At 33.0% G+C, this 17,279-nt stretch overlaps 1 protein-coding gene and 1 long non-coding RNA gene across 2 annotated transcripts in view; one reads left to right on the forward strand and one right to left on the reverse strand.

Moving 5' to 3' along the window:
• The window catches only part of LOC143247285 (uncharacterized), a 120,964-nt gene that overhangs the window by 33,211 nt on the left and 70,474 nt on the right, over positions 1 to 17,279 (reverse strand). The window contains exons 8-15 of the mRNA XM_076495055.1: positions 15,319 to 16,988; positions 11,208 to 11,347; positions 10,035 to 10,130; positions 9,281 to 9,393; positions 8,283 to 8,457; positions 3,703 to 3,837; positions 2,247 to 2,327; positions 1,477 to 1,629 (exon numbers count right to left, since the gene is read on the reverse strand). Of these exons, the coding sequence (XP_076351170.1) occupies positions 1,477 to 1,629; positions 2,247 to 2,327; positions 3,703 to 3,837; positions 8,283 to 8,457; positions 9,281 to 9,393; positions 10,035 to 10,130; positions 11,208 to 11,347; positions 15,319 to 16,988 (2,563 nt within the window). The remainder of the gene's footprint in view (positions 1 to 1,476; positions 1,630 to 2,246; positions 2,328 to 3,702; positions 3,838 to 8,282; positions 8,458 to 9,280; positions 9,394 to 10,034; positions 10,131 to 11,207; positions 11,348 to 15,318; positions 16,989 to 17,279) is intronic.
• On the forward strand, positions 8,255 to 17,268 carry LOC143247286 (uncharacterized). Its single transcript, XR_013026462.1, has 3 exons — positions 8,255 to 8,373; positions 10,008 to 10,161; positions 16,905 to 17,268. It is a non-coding gene; the product is annotated as an uncharacterized LOC143247286 (long non-coding RNA).

A 17,279-nucleotide genomic window follows, 5' to 3' on the forward strand; every position in this document is an offset into this window, starting at 1 on the left:
ATGGAACCACCTAATTTTAATTTACTTCATATATTAATTTTATAAATCCCACATTTCCAGTGTAAGCTGTGTTTAATTACATATTTTCTGCATTCAAGTCCACATTAAGTTAGTTTGAGGCCCTGGCAGAATTATTTTTGAGGCTCCTTAAAGAGTTATTTTTAAACTGACTTCAGTTACATTTATAACCAATAAACAACTCAGTTTTCAGTTGATTGATTGCCATATGTGTTATACCACGTGATGTTATAGGTAATTGAAAAATTTAGCTAAAGAGAATTTTTTTCCGCATGAGAACATAGTGGGAGCTAAAGTTGAGTTTAAAACTGTTTCATGCTCGCCCTTTCAGCCGAGGGGGCATTAAAATGTTACGGTCAATCCCACCATTGGCAGTGGGTGGTGAAGACTAGCTGCCTTTCTTCTAGTCTTACACTGCTAAATTAGGAAAGGTTAGCGCAGATAGCCCTCGTAGTTTTGTGCAAAATTCAAACCAAACAAAACACACAATCAAACTGTTCAAGTTGCATGATTAGAAAGTTAGGAAATTCCTCACAGTAAAATCAGTTTCTCAGCAGCTCATGTGAAAGTATTCTGTGTTATTTCTTGCATCATTTACTTTAAAAAAATATTTTGGGAACTAGTAGCATTAATGTGAAGTATTAGGATTAATAAAGAAAGAGAGTAAATTGCAAACAAAAAAAACCAAAACAACCACACAGATAAGTGATACATTTCTTGTTTTTTATCTATTTTTTATTTACTATTATAAAAGTAGCTAAAAATGTAAAACTTAGAAACTTTAAGGCTAGATAAGATTAAATTAGGTAATATAAGTAAATATAATGATAATAGTAATAAAATATTTCCAAAAGGTACACTCTCCAGAACTAACAGCTTATGAGCAGCATGAGTTTTATGTATCTTGATAAGTGTAACAGTTGCTTCATGTTATCACAAATTTTGACACTTCTTATGGTGATAATTTTAAAAAGCATGGTCCAAAAGGCAATAAAACAATAAGATTTAATTATAAACAGTTGTATAAAGTGAAGAAGTTTTAAACTATTTAGTATAAAGAAACGTTGTTTCCTGTTACAATTGGAAGTAATTCTAGCAAGAAAACTTGTAATTTTGATTTTTGTGGTGGTTACGAGATCGGTCAAATTGATCTAGTCTGTATTGAATAATAATATAACGAATAACGGAAACAATATGAAGATTTATCAAAAAAGAGATAGTTAAATTGATGGTTTAGATTATCAGTAGGGGCCCCTTCACTCCTTGAGGCTCCTTGAGTAGTTATAAAAATCAGCCTATAAAGACAACTTATACAAAACTTTAGCATCTATTGAATGCCTTTCATACATGAGCGTGACTAAATAATTTTAAAATGAATATCTGTGAGTTGGAAACTAAGGCTGCTTACTATCTAAAAGTATAAAAAAATTATATGTGTTACACCTCACTCACACTCACCATGGCACTTTTTGACAGGTGACTACGGATATGTGATAATTCTTTTTCAATGAGACGCTGTTGTTTTTTCAGTTTCTCCATCTCGATTGGATTATCCTGGCTAAGCTCAATTAGCTTCTTCTGTAGTGTTTTCAAAGACTGCTCCAACATCTCCTAATTCATCATATATAAAACCAAACTGTCTGTTACAAGTTTCACTAAGTACACCAAATATCAAATGAGTTAATTTCCTCACAAAATATTTATATCTCACTTCTAATATCGTACATTAAAAATGGTAAACAAAACAACTGCTTTTCATTAGTTTCCTAACTTCTAGTATATTGTATATTTTCTTTTCTAATTCTATAAAATAACGTGTCATTGCACAAAATTTTATATACAAGTTTTTATATTCTGCCTCATAAATTCCTTCTCACATGTAATATTGCAGCTTATCTTAGAACTAACTACTGTATAATATAAACATTAGTACAGACATTCCAATCATGTTAACAAATATGTAATTTTAATAAGTTACTATAAAAATATTTAATTTATGTAGTGTTTTTGTAGTTTCAGAAAAAGAAACCTGTATTAATATTCACTATATTCTCATAACATAAGAAGTATGAACATACAAGTTATGATACATAAAAAAATAACATTAAGTATTTGGATACAAATGTATAGCTAGTTCTTAATGGCTTTTATTTGAGGTATTTTATTTAAGTCACGAAAATACAGAAAACCTAAACTATCTTCTAAGCTGATAAAATATCCAGTCTTACTTTGTCATTCTGAAGGGAGGCAAAATGAGATGATTCCTCTTGAACCAGACGGTCTAGATGATACAAACGTGTCATCTTCTCCTACAGAATGAATTATAACAATATCATTACCAGGACATATGTATCACATTATAAATGTACGAAATAAATTATGGCAACAAGATAATGGAATATACAGGGTGTGTAGTTTTGTAATCATATGTCTATTCATTCTATTTCAAGCCAGCAACTGATAGCGGTGTTTAGAAACAAAATAAGAAGGATCCAAGCCTGTATTGATGCCAACGGGGGTCACATTCAACATTGTTTATAATTGTCATTCATATTTACCTCCTGTATTCTATATTAAAACATGTCTGTTAATAAATATATAAGTGCACAGTGACTTTCCAAACATCCCGTATTTTTAATATGCGTGTTGCATAATAAGTGTACTAAATAAATTATGGCAACAGGATACATGTACAACATGTATAAGTGTACAAGATAAATTATGACAACAGGAAACATATACAACATGTGTAAGTGTACAGAATAAATTTTGACAACAGGATACATTTATAGGATAACTAAGATACGTATATGTAAGTGTACAAAACACGATTACATAGATAATTGCATAAATAAAACAAAATGTACCTTTAATGTGTTCAAGCTAAATGTATTGCTTAAAGTGTACATAAAATATGGCACAAAGATAACCAGTATGGTTGTACTAGATGTTCTCTCACAGAGCCCCTGAAAGTGTTCTGATTCAAAAGTAAATAAAACCAAAAGTAAGAGTAACGAATATTTTTGTCTTACTTTTGAAGTTCAAATATATCATGACATGTTCTAAATAAGTCTTCACGTGATTCATGGAATGCACACATTTTACTAATGTCACAAGAGTCCAATTGCAATGTTAAGTGCCCCTTATGTGATGTCATTTTAGTGTCTACTGACTGACAATGCATCACTATACAATGGTACAAGTGGTTAAAACAGGTGATCCCTCAAAGTGGCCTTTGGCTCCATTTTGAGGAAATTGCACACGTAAGAGTACAAAACAAAACATAGTAAGATGATTTACCTATTGTAGATACAATATTAAAAACTGTGCTTTGAATGAAAGACAAAAATATTAGAAAAGTAAGTAAATGCCCTTCCATAATACAAACAGTCACAAATGCTTAAAACAATTATTTTAAACGAACATTTGCATAAATAACTGAATTATAAACGCTGTAAAAAGCTGATATTAGCTTTATTTAGTTATATTTCAAACATAAAAGGCCATGCTTCAAATCCAAATTCTAAATACAAATAGAAGAGTAAAGAGGGTGGCCAATATTAATAGAAAACTCTTGAAGTACAATATGTGCAAGTGTTTTTATAAAATTATTTTCAACATATCCATTTTATATAAGAACTGAAATGTCACAAATATTATCAACTAAAAAAAAATCAAATGTACCCTAAGTCCTTCACTGTCAATAACACTCATCTCAACACCATCTATTTCACCTCGTAGCCTCTGACGTTCTTGGAGGTGATTAGCAAATTCTAAGATTTTTTCAGACGGTATATACTTTGCTATACCAACTCTTTCCTGTGCAAAAATAAAATAACAGTTTTTAAAATGTACAAAATTATCACATTCAAAACAGGTATTTGCAGATGGAAAAGACTAATCCATTTCACAAGAACATGAAAATGTAATAATTATTTCTTTAACATGTTATTACAGTTTGCAAATTATAACAGTGCTTTAACTACAGTGGTTAGAACTATTTCCAATAAGTTAATTATTTACGTTCTCTTTGATGATTATAAATCTGTATAATTTTATTAAGTATAATAAAAAAATTACAATTACATAAAGTTTTCTAGCCTAAATTTAGTATCTTATGTATGGTTTATGATTTATATTTATGTGGGAATTTCAGGCCTGGCATGACCAGGTGGCTAAGACATTCAGCTTGTAATCTGAGGGTCGCGGATTTGAATCCCCATCGCACTAAACATGCTCGTCCTGGTGGTCAATCTCACTATTCATTGGTAAAAGAGTAGCCCATGAGTTGGCGGTGGGTGGTGATGACTAGCTGCATTTCCTCTAGTCTTATACTGCTAAATTAGGGACGGATATTGCAGATAACCCTCGTGTAGCTTTGCGCGAAATTCAAAAACAAACAAACAAACAATGAGAATTTCAAGGACATGAAATACACTGCTGGCCAAAATCTTAAGGCCAATGAACATAAAGACAAAATATGCATTTTGCGTTGTTAGACTCAACCACTTATTTAAGTAGAGCTTTGAAAGATGAAAATAAGAAAAGGGAAAATAAAAATAGAAAAACTTTTTTAGCATTTAATAGGGAAAATGTGAACACTATGAAATTAACATACTAGTTGGTCAAAGGTTTAAGACCATACCAAAAAGAAGTCCTAAACAAAGTAGGAAATGCCCATCAAGAGGTTTCAGTAGTGAGTTGCATTGCCTTCATTTCGAATAACTTCAAAAATTCGCTTTGGCATGGTCGATATAAGCGTTTGCAGAAGGCTGGCTGGAATATTATTCCAAGTGGTAAAGATGGCTTCACCGAAGATCATGCACTGTTTGGAATTGACGTCCATTTCTATAGACTTCCCTTGCCATCCACCTTCAAACATTTTCAATGAGGTTCAGTTCGGGCGAACACGATGGATGGTCCAAAAGAATCACGTTATTTGCCATAAGAAAGTCCTTTGTCCTGTTGGCATTGTGGATTGCAGCGTTGTCCTGCTGAAAGATCCAGTCATTTCCACACAAGCCAGGGCCTTCATTTAATAAGGATGCTCTCTCCAATATGTCATTGTAGCCAGCCACTGTTTGATGCCCCTATAAAACCTGAAGCTCCATTGTTCCATGGAAGAAGAAAGCACTCCAGATCATGATGGAACCTCCTCCACTGTGTTGTGTAGAAAAAATGTCTCCAGTGGGATATCCTTATCGTTCAAGTAATGTTGGAAGCCATCTGGACCATCCAGGTTAATTATTTTCTCATCAGAAAACAAAACCTTCGTCCACTTTTCTACGTCCTATGTTTGGTGCTTCTCAGCAAAGTTTAACCGAGCTGTTTCTTGGTGTGAAAGGAGGCGTAGCCTTTAAGAACGCTTACGGGTTTTAAAGCCTTTCTCTCATAGATGCCGTCTTATTGTTCTTGAGCTGCATTCTGTGTCCGTAAAAGCCTTAATCTGGTTCGACGATTGGCTGGTGTCTTGCCGGACAACCCGTCGAATCCTTCTGTTCAACGCCGGCGAAATTTTCTTGGGCCAACCACTTGAAATTCTCGTTCCATGTCCCTCAGGGTCTTTTAAGAAATTTGCAACAGAAGTTTTACTACGCCCAAACTCACCAGCGATGGCACGTTGAGAGAGACCTTGCTTTTGCAACTTGACAATTCTGCCACGTTCTAACTCTGTCAACTCTTTAGCCTTTGCCATGTTTTTACCCAATGTAACACAGGAGATGTAAGTGGAAGATGTTGACAACGCTAATGCTTAAACACAAATGATTAAATTTCGTTACGTGTTTACCGATTAACGCTTTGTTTCAGTATGGTCTTAAACTTTTGACCAGCTAGTATTTAGGCTAATTTCATAGTGTTCACATTTTCCCTATTAAATGCTAAGAAAGTTAGTTTTTTTTTTCTCTTTTCTTATTTTCATCTTTCGAAGATCTACTCAAATAAGTGGTTGAGTCTAACAACGTAAAATGCATATTTTGTCTTTACGTTAATTGGCCTTAAAATTTTGGCCTGCAGTGTATATCCTTGAAAATTCTATACAAATGTAGGATCACTGTGTGAGTAAACGACATCTAAAAATAGACATCTATGTCTAATATACTCTTCACCAATACATGAGCCCTAGTTTGATTTGTTTAATCAAGGTTAATGGTAAAGGGGAGAATTCCTCAAAACTGGTTTAAGTGACAAGTTGTAAAGCTAATGATAGATTGGGTTTCCATTTATTTTGTTAGTATTTTGAACAAAACTTTTGTCTAAATAGATCACTTTAACGATTTTGTTTTCAATTCTATACCTGGACGACCATTCTACTATTCCCTTTGTAATCAGAGACAGAGCTAAGAAAATAGTTGTTTGTGCTCTTAGCTGAGGCTGACTAGCATAAACAGCTTTACAAACGTAATTGAACTTAAGGGAAACCTGTATTATTTGGACATTGGGCAGTGTTTGCCTCGCTTCTTACGTGACTTGTCTGATAATGTGGCTGTTCTGTTATTTTGATTGTTTAAAACAGTGTGTGGATGTTATTTAAAGTTTTGTATGAACAGGAATGACTACATATAATTAGGATTAATTGTATTAATTAATTATAATTTATGAGTAAGGAGAAAACTTGATGGGCACAATAACCTTCTGTCACCCTACATTTGCTTATTTTCTGGTTTGCACCTATTTATTTGTTACAATTCATTTATATTTCCTCCTATAGAGGCTTCAAGTGTAACTTACAAGGGGGTATATTTATTACAAAATGTAGAACTATTTGAATATTTAGCCCATAGCCAGTAAACAGAATAACAAACCTATCTCACCTGTTTAGTAGAGCTTGCACTTTGTATATAAGGTTTTGATTAAGCTAACTGTGCAATATGAAACAGTGATGTAACTTACACCTCTCACAGTCATGCAATTGACTCTTCTAAGCTGTGTTTATTAAAGGCTAAGTAGACTTCACCAACTTCAGATTAACAGTTTACTAAAAAATTTACAACTCAATATCTTAACAAAGTCATAATTGCTCTTGACGTTTGGGAAAAAGAGATAAGTGAAAATGCGGCAATTTATAACCAAAATAACGTTAACAGTGAGGATACCTAACCTTTCTAAGAGAAAGCAGTTCAAAATGTTGTTAATTAGCTATCATTATTGCCAGATTGATTTATGGTCTTGCTTCAGTTCATAGCCTACTGTAATTGAAAGTTTATGATAAAGATTAATGCTAACAAAACACTATATTATCATCACAGTTCTTTAAGAGTAAGCTCTATACACTAAAGGTTATTACTATTTTTCTTTCATTCTTGGTACGATTAATTTATTGTCATACCTGTAAACGTAAAGGTATACCATACACTTTCATGTATTTAGAATTCCTATTCTGAAAACGTTTTCTGTCAGGGTAATTTATTTAAACCTTTCTGATTATCCTCTTTCATGGAAACATTATTTCAAATAAATGACGATTATTTATGAGGAGAACCACTTATGAAATTATAGGACAACACTTATACGTTCAGACACACAAGACTGTATTATTTACTAACGACCTTGTCAATAGCTAATAATACTTTACAGGCCATATAAAGAAAAAATTGTTTACACTCAATAGAAAACTGTAACTTTACATAAATAGATTAGTAAGAATTTAACATTTAAATAGATATAAAGGTTTGTTTCACATATATAATCAGTGGTAATGTAAAAATACAATGAAAACAGTTTCATGTTGCAATTTTTTCCATCAAATGATAACACTCATTAGTTTCTTACAAATACTTGATTAACTTTTCAGCATAATATGTAAATTTGCCTCGGGCAATGGGTAACATACGATGACAATATGATAACGTTAAATTCTGATGGTAAAGTAAATCAAGAAGGTATATAATCAAAATAATATTCAACTAGAAGAAATTAAAACATATCAAGTGTAAAAAATGGAAGTTACTTCAAAGTGACCAAACTAAACATATGAAAAAGGTTCTTAGATTTTATAACACAACTTACAACACTACTCACAATTTTCTACTTTTATAACACCACTCTTAACTCACTAGTCTCTACTTTTATAACACTACTATCAACTCAATGGTCTCTACTTTTATAACACTACTATCAACTTGCTAGTCTCTACTTTTATAACACTACTATCAACTTGCTAGTCTCTAATTTTATAACCCTACTGTCAACTTGCTAGTCTCTACTTTTATAACACTACTATCAACTTGCTAGTCTCTAATTTTATAACCCTACTATCAACTCACTAGTTTCGACAAAGAAGCAGACTTTCTTTCAGTCGCACCACATAAAGTTCCTAGTCGAACCAGATTTTCAACTAAGTTAACCAAAGGATGGGTAAGTTCATATTCTTTTTGCAAATCTTCCAACTGTTGACAAAGCTTCTTATATTTTTCTGCATGTCTTTTTTCCTGGGGCTTCCTGAACAGAGTAGAATTATCCTTTCATACAACAGTATTGCACATGACTAAAAATCTGACAATTTCTTATCAGGATAACTTTTTTTTAAAAGAATAAATACACAGTGAAAAATTTCAAAAGCAAAAAAAAATTTAAAAGCCTTTTCCTATATCTGTTATAGAAAACTTTTCTAGACAGCATTTTACATAAAAAACCAATAAGAGAAGAGAGATTATGGGACCTCTGAGATTTTTTTTTTTTTGATGACTTTTCAAATAACATTTAAGGTTGTTAGAAACTGGTTGGGAATCATACTTATAGTAAGAAGCCATATAGGTGAACAGAAACAGCATGTATTCTTCAATAACGTGTGTGGTCAAACAGTGGCCTTGTTAGCCGACCGTCCTAGATTGAAGTACAAGTCTCAAAGCCTCTTTCCAGTTACTTGTTTTTTCATGTCCAAGTAATTCTAAAACACATATTGTTCTTTAAATTTTCATTACAGTTAAAAGATACTGCACGTGTAATGGTTTATTTCTTTGTTTATTCTGGATACTCAAACAAAACTACATAAGAACTCTTTGTGCTAATCATTCCTGGTTATAAATTGCTAGACTAGTGTGAAAGCAAAACATCAATAACACTAAATGACAACTCTTAGAACAGAATATTCTAATCAACAAATGGGATTTGACCTTCATGCTTATAAGGTACCCTGCACATAGATACACTGTATCTATTTTTCTTTTTGTAGCATTGGGTTGCAGATCATGGGCCTTTGGATCTATGGTCCAGTACCCTAGCGACTAGTGAATCATCACTTGTGAGAGAAAGAATAACTTACACCTGTACCATGCGTTGTTCATTAAGCACTTGTATTTGACACCGTTCCAGTGCTTGAGACAACTGTGTCTGACTTTGTCGAAGCTGGATTAGAAACAAAACCAGTTCTTCATGCTGAAATTCACAACAAAAACACCTTTGTGAGATTCACAAAAAAACTTGCAAAACTGACAAAGTTGCAACCATAAAAGCAGAACAAGATACACACATATACTAGTGTCATAGCAAAAATATTCTAAAATCTTCACAAGAAAAAAAGAAAACTGTACATAAATCTAAAAAAAATTCTGACCACAACGAGAGATAGCAATCTTTTATTTTTGAATAATTGTATAAAAATATTTAAATTTTTAGCTATCTCATAACAACAATGCATAAACTTTGTCTTTAATACATAAAAAATAACACTGATTTAACTCATTATTGGATTCACCTGAAAAAAACATTCAATGTTGACTAAACTTATACTTTATTAGAATTACTCAATATGTCAAACGTTCTACTTTTCAAGTGCAGACTTTTAATTTCTGGTTGTGGAATAAACATAAACAATTTGATTTTACAACTAGTATTTAAATTTCTTTTATAAACTGAAAACTTTATATAGGAGCAAAATAATACCAATAATAAAAATATTAAAACACTTGGGATATAATAAAGATAATCTTTAAATTATTAAGATAATTGGCCATTTCAAAACGTTTACGCAATGGACCATATTTATAAAGGTATTCCAGACAAGATAACATCCTTACAGTTTTGTCCAGTAGTTCCCCAGCTGAAATACAAATGCTTTTCCGACTAGAGCTCAAACTTGAAGAATGCTGTATCAGTCTGTGTACCTTTGAAGACTGGTAGCACAATGTGGACAACATAATAAATGTAAGTATTAAATATAAATCTTACAACTGTAGTACGTGAAAATAAACTGAAGTACTGAATAAGTAATTAATGAATAAGGTTTGATCACCAAGTTATGTTATTTTTATATGTAAAAATAGTATGATAAAGAACGCTTTAAAAGTTACAATTTAAAGAAAATAATGAAATCTTTAGTTATTCATTTTAAAATATATGGTATTTTCTGGAAAAAAATAACAAAAATGACCCTGTAAGAAAGGAAGTAATACATCAGTAGCCAAAGTTAGGAGTTTAAATAAACACTAAATGCTTTGATATATAAAACTGATCTCAAATTTAAGCATTTTTTTTAATTCCAATTATTGCTGTCAAGTGAAAAAAATTTGGGTCATTACAAATGAACATACCACAAACTTGTGGAAGACAGTAAGTATCTGTTATTGTCAATGGAGAAAGTTTATCTATCTGGAAGTGATACATACCTGAAAGATAATCACATAGTTAATACACGTACACGTATAACCAAGTAAGGTTTTATTTGTTGGTTTTTGCTGGTGTATTGCTACTGTATGAAAAACAGTAATACAATTACTGTAATACCATTAAACCTGGTTAATGGATAACATCCTCTACAACATTTTAGATATTTGTAACATCAGTAAAAAATAAGGCATTATTGTAATTGTAACATAAATAGAATAACCATCAGTTGATTTAGACTGTATCGCTACTGTATTCTTTACTGATGTTACAAATATCTACAATATTGTAAAGAATGTTAACCATTAACCAGAGGTAATGATGTTGTAGAGCATTTTTAACCAGATGTAATTTAAAGAACTATGAAGAATGATAATAACCTTGGCTTCTTCAAAGAAATTTCATCTAATATCATTTTTTAGATTAAAACGTGTAACTGGAGACTCACAAGTAAACATTTAAAGACTCTATAAATAACATATAGTCATGACTGACTAAAGATGTCAAATTATTTAATATTCTGTATTAGAGTTGAAGAGTTTCTCTATGTGCACTTCTGACACCTTGCAAGTATTACAGTTACTAACCTGATGGACGTACAGCTCTGAGTCTGACATAATAGCTCTTCCTACAGCTTTCCGATGGCCTGGGCTCTTTCCTCTCCAGCTTGTTCGACGAACTTTTGGTCTACTACTCTCCCGAACACGACTTGAACTTACAGGAGGCTCTGGACAGCAAGAAAAAGTCAAAATAAGAATCATTTATCATCCTTTTTTCATTTTAACTAAAAGAAAAGAAATAAATACATAATTCCAAAACGTACCTCCTTTCACACTACAGGTACTACTTGATTGCTGGGGTTTCTCATCCTTTGCCCATGTAAATATTAGTCTGATTTTATCTTGCTTGCTCCAGTCTTTTGTTCTCCACATAGTTTTCCTTGGCATTATCTTTTTTGTGACACTTTCCACCTATTTAAGCATACCCTCTATACTGGTACTATATATAAGAACTTCCTTCAGATAATTTTGTCACTTTTCCAACACTGACTCAATCTGTAGTCTTTAACACCAGCTCTCAGAGGGGATAAATGGCAGTAGAAAGTGAGAGGTGGTAAGTATTACTGGAAATACAATTTTGTTTTAAGACAATGTTAACTTCACCAAAATATTTGCCTTCTCTCACACTACAGTAAGAATTCCACATTGATAAAGTGGATGGACCAGAGAGGGCATTATTCATGCACAATGCATCTGCATAGGTCATGGTCACATCAATAGAAGATTAGCACCCTAGTACTGGGTACTTCCTCAATTTCTCTTTTGATGAGAATATTAGTGACCTTTGAACGTTTTGGTCCAGTCTAAGATTGCAAAAATTTATTGCATATGATGGACTTCTCTCAAATACCAATTAACCCATTCCCAAATTTCTGGGTCAATGCTAATCCTGTGTCATGCCCTTGAGTTGGTATTTCCCTCAAATCCACGATTTCAGGGCTTTAGGTGAATCTGGTATGATCCTCATCCTACCGTTGCATGCATTTTGGTACCCAGCAAGGAGATTTTGGATCTTTTTGTTGTTTGAAGTATACTCCTCAGTGCCCTAGCTATTCTACACCATGGAACACATCCTAAGTTACTAAATTTACTTCTGTGGGATTGACTTTTCATTTTTATCCAGTTGGGATCACATCAATAGAAAATTAGCACCCTAGTGGAGAAACTACATTACATCCAGAACAGGTGTGATCTTCATCCTCAACTTAATGTATCCAGTGTTTGTTAAATTACTCAATAGTTATGGAGATTGCACACTATTAAACTTAGTGTTATGATAAATTATGAGAAAAAAAATCTTAGGTTCTGGCCATCACCACAACAAGAAACTTCCTTTAAATTTATAAAGAATTAAGTTTAGAAGTCCAATATCAATTATAAATATTTTAAATTGCAGGTGAATAGATGTGAAACAGAGTTCTTAAGGCTAGAAAGATGTAATCCAAGATGATTAAACATTAAGTTAACCTGGTAACTAGAGGTAGCCTTATTTTGAAATGGACAGTTTAGCCATTAATTAATAAATCATAAGCTATGAAGTGTCTGACAACTTTGTGTAATTTTATTACAAAATATGAGTTAATTGGACTACTGTTAGTTAAGTTGCATTCACAGGAGATGAAAGTGTTTTCAAAGTGATGCTAGACAAATCAACATTTATAAAGCAACAGAATTGAATTATATGACATTTGATATACTGGTGTATATTTAGTATATTTTATTTGAGTTAAAATGGTGAGACTCATAAGAGTATAGAATATAGACAGGACTGAGCTATAGCAGCTGGAAGGCATGAAGAGGGCCATGCTGTAGAGTGAATTGGAACATCCATCATGGAGTCCAACTTGGATAAAGATGCAAGTTAATAGAGAAAGCAAACTGGTAGAAAGACATTCATAACTATGCCAAGGAAAAGACACCATTTCTCTTGTTGCAGAACCAAAAAAATGGGAAGTCAGAGATGAATTAAGAGGCCTATTTATGATTAAATTTATTATGATAGTGGTACAGATCTGCATGAAAACGTGGTGATGACAGAACAATAGATGTATGTATGATGATTAGCACACCACATTCTGGGAAACAGAACAAATGCACAAGTAACTATGCTCAAATTGAACAGAAAAATGATACAAATACTGAGCTTAAATCATTGCTCTTCTGAAAATTTATGTTGGCCAAGTATTTTACCAATAAATCACATTGCCAGACACTACAGTCATATGTTACTATAAAACTGCTTGGAATGAGTATTTCCCTTATAAATATGATGGATGAACAAATCTAGTCATCTCTACTTTTGTAAATCAGCTCAACAATTGGAAACTTTACTAGCAGAACAAGAACCTTGTAGCAAGGCAATCAGCGTTTGTGATCACAGAGTAGCATTTAAGGAACGATGTGTCTGACACATGCTACTGAGCACCGATGGTTGTGAAGTAACATTTATTGTGAATATAAATGAGCAGAAAAGCAACGTACCTGATACATACTAGTGAGCATCTGATGTTGTGAATACAGAAGTGCAGAGATGATATTATTTGATCCTGGTACTTTACAACCAGCCAATGACTAAAACTACATAATAGATGAAGAGATAATGAAGAAGAGGACACGAATGAAATGCTACAAAATGCTGGGACAAGACTGCTTGCACTTGAAAAATTGGTTAATGCTGACATACATACATTGATTGATGTTATAAAAAAAAACAGTCCTGGAGAAATTAAGAGCTAAATTTCTAACATATATTTTGATTAGACTCCTACAGAATGGTATATAGATAAAAATTGTCTTCACAGAGTTAACATAACATTTTCATAGTACAACACTGATCTTTAAATAATAGCACAATAAATATTTAAGTGCACGAGACAGTGCTATAATTTAACTTGTACCATATGAGAACCTTATGTTTCATGACCCAGGCCTCAACTGAACGAAGACTTGATTGTTCTTTAGTACATGAAAGTCTTGATCTCAGACAACTTAGATTCAGTCACATGACTATAAACATTTTGGTGGTGATGATAAAGTGTATATGTAAAGCTGAACATGAGCCATCGTGACCAGTGCAGTGAGGTTACAAGAGGAGAGCCAGGATAACAAGTTATGCACAGGAGAACAATAAATAATATCACCTACACACACCTACTTGCAAGACAGTATGCAATATCTGTGAAGGTGCTGATGAAAAGATAACTGCAAATAGTTAATCTACTACCTATACTGATTATCCACTTGGCTTATTCCATGGATACTAGAGCTGTCACAATAGGGACAAATTCAAAAGCAGAAGTTAACAAAAGTAACAATAACAAACAAAGAAAAATGGAAGTTATTTATAGCTAGTAACCAATATGGTAAGACAGGAAGAGCTATTGTTTATAGTCCTAGCCATAGGACTTCTTCAAACACATTTATCTTGCTTATTACTTGGTAATTACTACATTTGTACACACAAAGGTACTTCTCTCTCTTCATTATATATACATGTGTTACACCAATAGTAACTAATTTATTTGTCTACATGTTTAAACATTTGACATCTTAGTGCATTATTGAATATACATTTAAATTTTAATTTCACTTTTTCTTCACTGGAATATTTCATGATTCATCACACTAAATGCTGCTATTTTATTCCATAAAACACACTGTTTAACTTTGTTAAATATTTATTTGCAACAACTGTCTTACTCATGCATGTTATTTTGAGTTAACAGGACCATCACTAACAGTCATACTTATTGTGGTATAACTTTATAACCTTTGCCTAATCACTGTTATAGCAAATTGAGAGGCTTGTGATTCCAATTTGGATCCTGATACCATAAAGTTTAAGTATTACAACTATCCATAGCATTAACCACATACTGATATAATTTTCCATATCTTTGTTTTTAATTATACTTGTCATTATAATACTTCAAAATGTCTAGAAAGAATAAATAATTTTTGCATGCTGTAATATTCACACTGGTATTATAGCATCATTATTGTGAAGTGTAGCATTTCATGGTCTAGTATCTGTCTCATATTTACATACCTTGTAAAATCAATACTACATGAAGTGATGTTTTAAAATCATTGCTCAAAGCTATATTCTTAAAAAACTTTGCTATCAAAGAAAGATTACCTCGTGATCTAGAGGAAGCCCTCTTTGTTCTCTGACTGTTGTCTGTTTCTTGCTTATTTCCACTAGCTGTCCCTAACTGGCGATGGATTTGTGGCTCAAGTTCATTATGTGAAAGCTTCTTAGGTTCATATAAAGTTTCAGAAGTGTCATTAGACTTAAAGAATGATAGTGGAATAGAATGCACAGCTTTGTTAATCTGTTTACTTTGTAGATGAAGCCTCCACATTCTTTGCTGCATTTCCTGGGCCTCTATGCTCTGCAGCACTTGTTGAGAGTATTCCTCTGGGAGAGGGGGTCTTGGAGGTGGTCCTTCTGGAGAAATATTGGTTGTTGAAACCTCTACATTCCTGTTTTCTTTAAAGCTCTGTTTTCCAACCATTGGAGATAAAAGCATTTTTTCTCTGCACTCCATAAGACTTTTCACAGATTCTTCTTGTTGAGCTATACTCTGAACATCCTGACCATCAGAGTTATCGAAGCTATGAGTTGGAACCAAACCAGTGTGTTTCTGATGGCCAGCATCAAAATGTTCATGGATATTTTCATTGATGAACATTGGACTAGTTATAAAAATCCCATCAGAGTTGTTTACTTGGAGTTTTTGTGAAATACATTCTTTCTGTTCTGTATCACTTTCAGTTCTGGGATACCATGAATTACCACCTGAACTCCAAGGTTGCTGATGTCTCAAATCAGAAATACTATCATAGTAAGACCCATATACAGACCTAAGGTGATTCTTGCCTGGAAGAGCTTCCAAATTCCTATTACTATACATACTATAGAGACATGAAGGATCTTGTGCAATCCTATCAAGCATGTCATCACTGTCGTCCATTTCTATTTCTTTCCAAGACCACGGTGAATGACTTAAATCACTGCCAACAAATGGGATATCTACTGACTGAAGATCAAATTCTCTTATTCTGTTGGCAGAGTTATCTGAGTGTGGTCTTTGGAGAAATGGGTCCATGATCATATTACCATTTGGCTGTGAAGCATGTCCATAAACAGATAAATTCTCGTAGTCCCACTCAGACTTGTGCCTAGACCGTGGCCTGAGGGCTGTACTGAACCCAGGTGACATCCTAAAAAAGAGCTGTGGCTTATAACACATATCTCCCTGCCAAGTCCAATAATTGTATTCATTTTCCCAATTGTCATACCATCTAGAATCGAAGTTGTACCTGTCATCATAATAAAACCGTCTTTGATCACTTGATTTAATAAATCTACCCCCTCTTGGATCTATATCATAAGGTGGCACTAGATCAGGAGCACCCTGAGGAAGAGTTATGCAGCTAGCATGAAGGCGTTTTGGCTTTGGTGGACCAACAGTATAATAAGAGTGTCCTATTCTCCCTTTGGAACAAACAGAACTTGGAATAACTGACTGACTAATATACTGGCTTAGATACCTCTCACTGCTACTTAAAAAACCACTGTCACTAGTACCATCATTAGCAATGATGTTCCCTTCTACATCTCTTGACAGATTTAGAGTTGAGTGATCACAGGTGGACTGAGTAGATACTAAGCTACTGTAGGAAGGTTTTGAGAGGTCACCTCGATCTTGTACTTTGCAGGGCTGAGAAGAAGCGAACTGAGAGTTGTCATCATTCAACCCTGGTGTTGGTGGCATACTCAGCTGATCGGTACTGAACTGTCTTCTGATAAAATACAGAAGTTATCAGTGACTGTAAAGAAGGGTAACTGTTTGTTATTAAGCAGTTTCATATTTATTCTTGCTTCCTTTAAAAAAATGTTTCTACTGATTTACCTTATGATGTATAAAACTAGAAAATGTTATTGTGATACAAGAAGAGAAAATGTTTTTTTTAATTAATTACTTTACCAGAAATTTTTAACCTGCACACAAAAAGTAGCTAAAATAAAGTAAAGAAATATGATAAGCTCCAACTTAACTTCTGTTTTAGTCTACAATCATGTCAAAACTTTTA

The sequence above is a fragment of the Tachypleus tridentatus genome, chromosome 3 (assembly GCF_004210375.1).
Source record: "Tachypleus tridentatus isolate NWPU-2018 chromosome 3, ASM421037v1, whole genome shotgun sequence".
Lineage (NCBI taxonomy): Eukaryota > Metazoa > Arthropoda > Merostomata > Xiphosura > Limulidae > Tachypleus > Tachypleus tridentatus.